Raw genomic sequence first — 9,293 nt, 5'->3', positions numbered from 1 at the left:
TACACAAATGTGCCTATCCAGCTGGCGGATGCAATATCTGATGGCCCTGTCCATCCCGTGGGATGGTGGGGCGTCTGTGAGAGGGGGAGGGGGCTGGGAGACAAGGAGGAGGGGAGAGAGATAAATCAGCAGCTTATTTTCTTGTATTCAGAGCTGAAATAACATGGCCAGGTGGAAGAGATGCTGCAGATGCTTCTTCCCACCTCATTTGTGATGCTCAGGCTGAACCTTGCTCTGCAAAACTACAGTAATATGAGCCACTTGCTTCTTTTTCAAACTTAATATTCCAACAGCACACAGGAATGTATTGATTTAAGCATAATAACATTATATTTATGTAATTTTAATTTATTTCTAACTCTGCATTTGGAATACTGCCAGGCCTAATTCTTGCCTATTTCCATCTTTCAGACAAAGCCAGGACCAATCAAGGTGGCCAGTTCTCACTCGGAGCGCTCTGCTTTGGTGTACTGCTACAACTGCTCCCGGAAAGGACACTTTGGATATGTAAGTCTCAACAATCTCTGCCTCAGTGTTGAGGATACGCTTGGGGTAGAAATTCATCTCTGCCACAGTGTGTGGTTGGAGGAAAGATCTGGAAGAGCCAAGCTAATCCTATATGAAGGGCCGCTCTAATGAAATGTTTGTGACTTCGCAGCATTGCTGCAATCAGTGGAGGCCAATGTATAAAATGCTCTCACCCATCTAATTTAAAGATACGGAGGAAAAGAGAAGTTACTGTCTCCTTGGCAGGTTTATTGATTTGTTTTTTAAACTCTAAATCAAAATGAGGCTGCCCGGGAGACAGAATATTCATTGGAAAACAGGCAATTGCTGAACAAATTATTTTTTTTTCTTATTTTTCTTTTTGTTTTCCTGTGGCTCATATGGTGAAATATTAGTGCCTTACTGCCATGTTCAATATCATGTAAGGTTTTTCACCACAATCAGCCCAACAATTTGTATGCCTATTTTAAGAATTTTCTGTTTCTGACTGCTTTTGATGATCCTTATTTGTAGTTTCCTAGTTTAATTCAACATCTGAATTAAGTTTGACATCATCCTTCTGTAAGTTACACAGTCTGGTGAAGGAGGACATCGTGAGCCCTAATTGGCTTCAGTAAAAACTAGAGGTGTGCTGCATCTTTTAGGACTACTTGCTTTTGTTTATGACCTTTTTCAGCCCCCTGTCGGGACAAGTGCAGCCCTCTACCTGCAAATATCAACACCAAACAAATGTTCTTTTCTTTTATGGAGTAAGTCCAAAAGCCACAAGTATTCTAGAAAATGAATGTTACTTGTGCGTTGGATGGGTTAAGTTTATAGTTTCCTACAGCTTAGAGATAGAACATTCCCAGCAATTTCCATCCTTCTCTCCTGCATGCTCTGCGTGTCAACTCCTACAACTATTGAAGACGTGTCATTAAAAGCTTGCTGCTGTTTTGGCTAAATAGTTAGTCCTTGTGGGGAAGAGTGGGACAGGTAGGGCAGTTTTGCTGGCATCTTCTCATGGCAGAGCTGAAATATAAATGGAAGGTTTTTAATGCCAAGCTGTCTTAGAGACGAGTGAAGATTTTCCTCTTCAAGTGGTACATTGAGGCCAGCGCGTACGTCCAGGACATGCTGCTGCCTGCACAGGAGGGTTGGAAGGGACAAGAAATAAGCAGCTGTTGCAGCCCCAGCTCCGTAAGAGAGGAGCATCTGCCGGCAGCCCAGTGTCACCCCGGCACGGCAGGACTACAGGCACTGCCTTGGCTGCGGTACAGCAGTCCCAATCCTTGGCTTCACCTGCAAGACATCGCTCAAGACACAGCTACACGTGGCAGCAGTGTGACACTGCAGTGTTATGGTCATGCAAACCAGATTGTTCTGCCTGCCGTTTAGGGATTGAGTTGATAAAACCTACAAAAGCAGCACTGAAACCGATCCCATTAAACAAAACCAGAATAAAGCCCCTGCCAATAATATAAACACTAAAGTGAGCGTGTACGATAAAAACTGAAGGGACTTCAGATTGAAGTCTGATTGAAGACTGACTGCTGGCAATGGATAAGGAACATTTTACTAAACTGAGCAAAAAATGGCATTCGAGGGAAGCAGCCATAAATGGATACAAATAAGGCTGCTGTAAAAATAATTAGTAAACATGTGGGTGGAGCTGATAGTAATTACTTGGATAGAAAATGGTAGAAACTGTATAAATCAGTAAGGGAGTAAAGTGACTCAAGGACAACACTTTACGGCTATCAAAGTTAAAGAAGATAAGGTGGTATTTTTACTGTCTTACAATGAGCAGAAATAGCCTGAGCAATGACTGAATGAAAAGGAAGAAGTCAATAACAACACAGAAGGGCAGAAATACCATGTCTTTCTATAGGCACACAGGAAAACGTCCAGGACACACATCGGATTATGTAATGATAACTGAGTATTTTCCCTCAAATCACTAAACGTTCCGTCCAGGAAAGGCTGAGGAAATTAGACTGGCAGCTGCCGTGTGCATCTTCACAGCAACCCAGCTGGACAGGCGATGCATCTGAGATTCGCTGCTCTCACTGGCTAAGAAAACTGAGGTCCTAATCAGTGCCTGAGTTCATGCGGTGAGCGGCTCCCTCAGAGCTTGAAAGATCTGCCTGTAATGTAAGGAGGTGGAAAAAGGTGGGTTTGCTGACAGAGGTTTCTTTAAATGTAAATATTTTTAAGCAGGTGAAAAATACTTATGATGACAAGCAGCTCTTAACATTTTTCCCACTTTTATACCTCAGGAACCCTGCTCAAATGCCTCTGTTGAGCAGTTAAAGCACAGGAATAACAAACTGACCAAGAAGAAAAGGCTGGGGTTAGTTTCATATAGATGCAGCATAATCAGCACTTCCCATTGCAGTCCATTTCCTTTCACGTTACCATTTAATCTAGTTTAGGAGCATCTGAAATTCCTTTTCTTTGCGAGAGATCTATGGAGACCTTTCCCAAAAACAGAGGCAAGAGCAAAAGATTTTCTAAATCCTGGAGTTAACTGTGCAGTTCCAGTAAATAACTCATTGCAGATCACTTCTTGATGTTTGTAGAAATGGAAATAGTGAAAACGTAAACTGTCAGAGGTCCCAACACCTGGCAGTTATGTTTCCTGAATTGTCTGTATTGTTTATTAAGACAGTCATGCTTTTATGTAAACTAAGGATTTAATAAGGACAAGAAATCTTATTTACTTTAGTAGACTTCACATCATCATTCATTTCATAGTGGTTCACACGTCCAAGACATTGTCTCTTGTGGTCCACAACAAAGATACGCTCATTTTAAGGGCCATCCCCGTAGGAAAGTTAAGAGGCAGGGCAAGTTAATGAGGGACAGCCCACTGCATTATTCAGGCTGCAGCAAGTTCTCAAGGCAGCAGGGATAAGGAATCCTATGGTATCTGCAGATGTGCCTCGCATTCACATCCCAGCATGCCAATCACGACAAAAATTCCTCCTGCGGTTGGTAGCAGGCTCTGCTTTCCATCCTCTGCTTGATACCTCCAGCGCTGAAGGCTCTCCCAAGAGTATTTAACAGCACACAGTGTACAGCAGCAGTGGCAGCTTACGTGAGAGGGAAGGATATAGCCAAGTGCACGTTGGACATTGCTGAGCTGAGTTATCAATGCAGGGGAGATAAACAGGAAAAGAGGAGCACTGATTTGGGTGGCATGCGCATTTCATTCACTAAGGCTTCCCTGTCAGCACATTAACAAAAGAAAAATCATGAATGGGCCATGTGCCTGCAGAGCAAGCCCTAGATTTGATGTGGGATCAAGCAGTGCATTTCACAGGTACCACAGAAAGATGAATGTGTCTTTGCATACTGCTGCGTAAAGCCAATCTGTGTTGTTTTCAGTAACTTGTTGGGCAATGTTTAGGGATAATTTTTTCTTTCATTTATTCCAGATAGGCAGGCAGCTTTGTGCCCTGCCTAAAGGCCACTCTTAGGTTTCACTCAAGTGAAACACAGGTATTTGAAGTGTCATTTCTCTCTTATACTTTTCTTTCCTCTTAAATCTGAGGAAGGTAGGTGCAGGACCCAGGAGAGGTGAGAGAGGAGGTTTCTTTGTGGGACGGTAGCTGGCCGTTGAAGGTATTCAGTGTGAAATCCAGTCTGTCTTCCAGAATATGCATCTCTCAGATGAATAACTGCTGAGAGGGGCCTCAGGCGACGGATGGACTTGCATGCCCGCTCCTAGGTCCCTGTCAGCCTGATTTCGCAGGGGGGTAAGGCTGCGCCCTCAGACTTGGGTAGGCTCCAGCTACGAGCTGCTGTTGCTTGTCCGTGCTCCGCCGTGCATGTGGAGACGAGACGGCTGTCACACAACCTAAACTGTCCTTTTGGAGGACACCAGAGAGAGTAACCTGGTTCTTCATTTAATTTCAGCCAAGCAAAGACCAAATACCAGCTGAGGAATAGGAATTACATCTGAAACACATCTTTGATGTACTCTGCCTTTAACAAAGAGAGGGTGGTGGGCAGAGGCCATAACAGGGAAAGTGGGTGCTAGAGGCGGCACAGAGTGGCAGAAATAGCAAATGTAGGAAGAAAAGCTGCATAGTTTGTGATGGAGACATCGGGGTGAGTGAAAGATCCTGACAGTTTCTTGAAGGTGGCAAGCCCAGAGTTCACTGGATTTGGCAGTGTCCCAGAAGCAGAAAGATGATATTGCAAAGCACAACCATTAATGACCAATTTACACAGAGAGGAAAACATCAGTTAATATCACGTGGTGCCCTATAAAAAAGACAGAATCATAGGAAGCATTGCAGTTAGCCTGGCTTGCAAGACATTGCTAAAACTTTGTGTACAGTGGTGAAAAAATCTGTGTTCCTGAATCACGTGTTTGGGAAATCAACTGACATACATGTGATGGAAGAGCCAGCCCCTTCCCCACCGCAGCCAACTGTTTGGGACTCCCTCCCTCCTCCCTGCAGGTCCGATGTGCATGCACGGCAGAGCCTCCAGCAGGATTTGCATTTGGTTTGTATCTGTGAGAACACTGCATACAGTCAGACATCCAGCCTGGCTGCAGAAGGGCTGTGTGGGGAGGATGCTGCCCACGGCTCCTCACCGCTGCTCGCTCCTTCCCTCAGCCCACCTCACCCTCAGAGTCTGCCACATTTCTGCATGTACTTTCACCCCAAATGATCCAGGTTAAAAATCTCCCCTGCTATTACAAGTATTTTCTTCCAGGAAAATTGCAACTCAGCCACATCTAGTGACTTGAAATGTGTTTTGCAGGAGTGCTCAGAAAAGCGGATGCATGGGAGCATGTTCCCTACTTCTCCATTCATCTACTACTACGATGATGAGTACGAGATTAAGAAAAGAGCAAACAGATTACAAAGAAAGGCTGCAGGTACAGTGTATTTTGAGAGATCCCTCCTGCCTCTCAGTTCTTTGAAATGCTTTCCACTGTGGTTGCTGCTTTAAGAAGTATTCTGGGATTGTTTTCATGTGTTGGGAAAAGCTATAGGGATTTGAACAGGTAGTGTAATGGTAGTAAAAGATTTTTGACTTTGTTCATCTGTGTCTATCACGGAAATTTATTGCATCAATGCCACGAGATGGGTGTTGTCAGATGTTTTAATTCTAAAAAACCTACTGACATTAAAAATGCTATAAACTAGCAGGAAGAGGATTAAACTTGGTTAACATTCTAGTCTGTTGACAGAAAAAAACACTATGAAAAAATCTATCAGAGATTTTTTTCTAACTTAACTTCATACATACATAAGGAAAGCTGTGATGGCTGGGTCTGTGAATTTTCCGCATGGGTATTGAAATAAACTGCTGTTTTACAGAACTGCAGGAAGCCGGCCTTCTGCCAGAGCAGTCAGAGACACCGTGGCAGGAAGAAAAACATGGGGGGCACAGCCACAAGAAAAAGAGCAAGCCTTGGAAAGAACACGGGAAACGTAACAAAGATGGTGAGCGTCACAAAAAGATGAAGATGTCCCAAGCAGAGAAACACAGAAAAGAGAAACACAGAAGTGATTTTGAAATCAGCCACAATTTGGAGGAGGACTTCCCTAGAGAGTGTAAAAGGCAGGCATGTAAGGGCAGCAAAATCCATCACAAGTCCATTTTCCAGGCATTCTCAGGCAGCAAGACTGCACATGTGCAGGAGCCTCTGGAACGTGCTAAAAGAAGGAGGAAATGGAAGAAGCAGAAAGATGCTAGTCCTGATATCGATGAGAATTTATTCCTCATAAAGCAGAGGAGGAAGAAGTCCAAACAGAAATCCTGGTGATGAGGAAGGAGATGGGTAAGCACTGGCATTTAGTGGCTCAGGCTCTGCTTTCTGTTTATTTTTGTCCCTCTTTAGCACACTGAATTTGAGTCCGTCCCTGAACCTGGGGGGGCATGCCCAGGCACCTGTCACATAACCAACGTCCATCGCTGTTCCCGAAAGGGAGTGTGCTCTGTCTGTCATCAACAGTCCACTTGACAGGTGGGACTTAGTGCTCGTGCTTGGAATGGCTGTACTTCTCAGCAGTCCCAGAATAGGCTGTAATGTTATTTTTCTTGCTTGGGGAGGGGGTGGTGGTGGTGGGGAAAGGGGTCATGCTGGGTTGGGTAGGTTTTGTTTCTTCACCGGTGAGATGTTGGTCCACCTGTCAGAGCAGGATCTGCTGCTAGGGAGCACGATGTCTTTGGAGCTGATGCTGGAGATACTCTCACATTAGGAGGAGCTGGGATAGAGTCCGGGGATGCGGATGTAAAGGATGTTCCCCACAGCCACTCAATCCTCTCCAGAGTGCAGCTGGACACCTCTTCTGTTCCTCCTGGAAGGTGCTGCAAAGTTGTGGCCTTGCACTTTGGGTCGTGACAGTCTCCTGCCTCGCGCTCCAACATGGTGTCGTGGATCCATCACCCGCAGTGCCACAGCTTTCGGTGCTGAGCACAGGCGAGCTCTGCGCGAGCCCATTCTGTCTTGGCCGACTTGTCAGCACAGCAGGAGAAAGCAGCTGAGAAATGGAACAGAGTTTACATCTTGAATTAAACCTATCCTTGTTCCCCTTGATGTGGAAGTTGTTTCTGGAGAAAAGATAGCAGAGTATGAAAAATGTACTTGATTCCAGACATACTGTGCTACAATTTAATAATTTTTTTAAATACAGTTATTTTTGTACACTGGAATTAAACAAGTGTGTTGTTAAAAGCTTTGTAAAAATAAATGCTTCATCAAAGGAGCAACCCCAATAAAACGTTACATGAGGGATATAAAAAGACGAAGGTTTGTTCTACATTTTCCTGAATTACCAAGCATAATTAAAAACATTGTCTGCTTCTCTTTCCTGAGCTGAAACTACATCACCTTTGCCAAGAGATTTTCTGGTTCTGAAAAGGAAATTATCTATACTCTACTGATTCATGACCTACTCTACCACTTCTTTTGCTAAGCAATTGATAGTAACTAACAGCACAATTCTGTAAAGGTGCATCTCCTCTCTTAATTCTTACCAACAAACGGGCCTTTGGCTACAACTGTGTTTTAAAATTAGAAAGTATTTGTAACCTGTGCTAATGCAAGGGCATCTGAGGAGGGGAAATGGGTACACTAGAAAAAACTCAGGACTGCCAGTAATATTCTATGCTGGTACACCCTAAATTCATCAGCTTTTTGTTTGGCAAAGGTGCCAGTGAGAACACCAGTGTTTTAGTGACTTTATCACCTCATCTCAGAGGTGTTTGGAGTAGAGCTACACCTGCATAATACTTGGGAATATAATGTCCACTTTTGCTTAAGTGTGTCCTTGTTGGCAACGGAAATTTATTTTTGCTTAACTTCATTGATTACTTCACTGAAAAGTTCTTGGTGATATTGAAAAAGTAAATCACTTTCAGCCCTAATAAAAAAAATAATAAATTAATTCCACTCCTGGACAGATTTGCTCCTAACGTTGAAACTCATCTTTTCCTATGTGCTGTGGTTGACATCCCTTTTTGTTTATCAATACCTGGTTCTGTTTGACTAAAAGTCTCCAGTAGCCTTTAGCTGAACCAGCACGTAGGCTGGTAGACAGGGAAGGAGGGTTGGTTTAGATTGAATATTGAGATGAACTCCAACTTTTCTGATGCATCGGTTTGGTCATGTGGCCAGCTAAGTTGTCATGGGGTGAGTAAATCTCTTCTCCAGGAGCTGCACCCTTCTTTAAAGAGCCACCAAGAGCTCAGAAGACGGTGTTCTTCCTCTCGTGTCGCCTAACACTTCCTTGGACAGAAGTGTTAGGATGAAGGGGATTCCCAAAGGGACCAGATTCTCCATCTGCAAGAGATGGATGGCTCTGCCATCAGGAGTTACCACTGTCTGGGCTACATAGCAAGCCTGTACCTACTGTGCATGGGCAGCATGCCAGCCTGGAAAGTCTCTGCCCTCATAAAGGGTGATGGTGTGACTGCTCTCAGAGGATCACATCCTGGTGGATGTTCTACTTCCAGAGATAACTAGGAAGAACTCAAGTACAAAAATAGAGAACGGACAACACCACTAATCTGTAGTTAGGCAGATTTTCCCAGAACTGTTTTCTCCATTGTTTTCAAACTAATATTCAGTAAGTAGGGGGGGGGGAGGCAGGGGTTAAGGTAAAAATGACTCAGTGAAATTGTGGCCTCACTATTCTCTTCACTGTACAATAGTGCAGTAAGGACTGGTCCACGCTCTAGAGAGTTTTAAGATCCTCCATGCCTCTCATTTACTGAAGAACGTCAAGAGCAGGTACTTTTCTTCTTTACTCCCCTAAAACTGAAGCAGCTGTGTTCTCAGCAATGTCCAAGAGGCCAAGGAGAAAACTGAGAACTGCAATAGCATCTAACAAGAGATCACTCTTAGCAGCCAGTCTGTTTGTGAGGTGTTTTGTGGGTGCCACATGGTGTGCCATGAAAGAAATAAGACAATCGCTCTTAGACCTGAAGGCCAGAAGAGCATTATTCTCATGGCTACCGGGGTAGTGTGCTCTGGAGAGGTTCCCCATGGAGACCTCAGATTCTCTAACTGCCCTTGTTCCACTATTCATGTCTGCATTTTCAAAGGTACCTGCAAGGAAATAAAGTGCAATTTACTCCTCCTCCAGGCATTATGCAATGGCATTACGTGATGATGCATTATTTAGCAGCCTGGCCAATGTGAGAGGTGACATCGATAGTAGGAAAATTACATGCGCTGAAATCGCTCAACAGAAGAAATTCTATCAATATTAGTATTGCTGTGCTGGTGAGGTTGCTATGGGAAGACTGATACACCAGCTCAAGGGCAGCAGCACAGC

General features: G+C 44.1%; 1 protein-coding gene across 1 annotated transcript in view; it reads left to right on the top strand.

The window, feature by feature from the left end:
* Positions 1 to 6,515, top strand: part of ZCCHC7 (zinc finger CCHC-type containing 7) — a gene marked incomplete at its 5' end in the record, with an annotated part of 110,860 nt that extends 104,345 nt beyond the window's left edge. Inside the window, 3 exons of the mRNA XM_082497928.1 lie at positions 412 to 507; positions 5,266 to 5,383; positions 5,829 to 6,515. Coding sequence (XP_082354054.1) covers positions 412 to 507; positions 5,266 to 5,383; positions 5,829 to 6,277 — 663 coding nt within the window. The 3' untranslated portion in view covers positions 6,278 to 6,515. The remainder of the gene's footprint in view (positions 1 to 411; positions 508 to 5,265; positions 5,384 to 5,828) is intronic.
* Positions 6,516 to 9,293: the final 2,778 nt, after the last annotated feature.

Source organism: Vanellus vanellus (genome assembly GCF_965231255.1).
Source record: "Vanellus vanellus genome assembly, chromosome: Z".
NCBI lineage: Eukaryota > Metazoa > Chordata > Aves > Charadriiformes > Charadriidae > Vanellus > Vanellus vanellus.
This window is presented reverse-complemented; position numbering and strand designations above follow the sequence as displayed.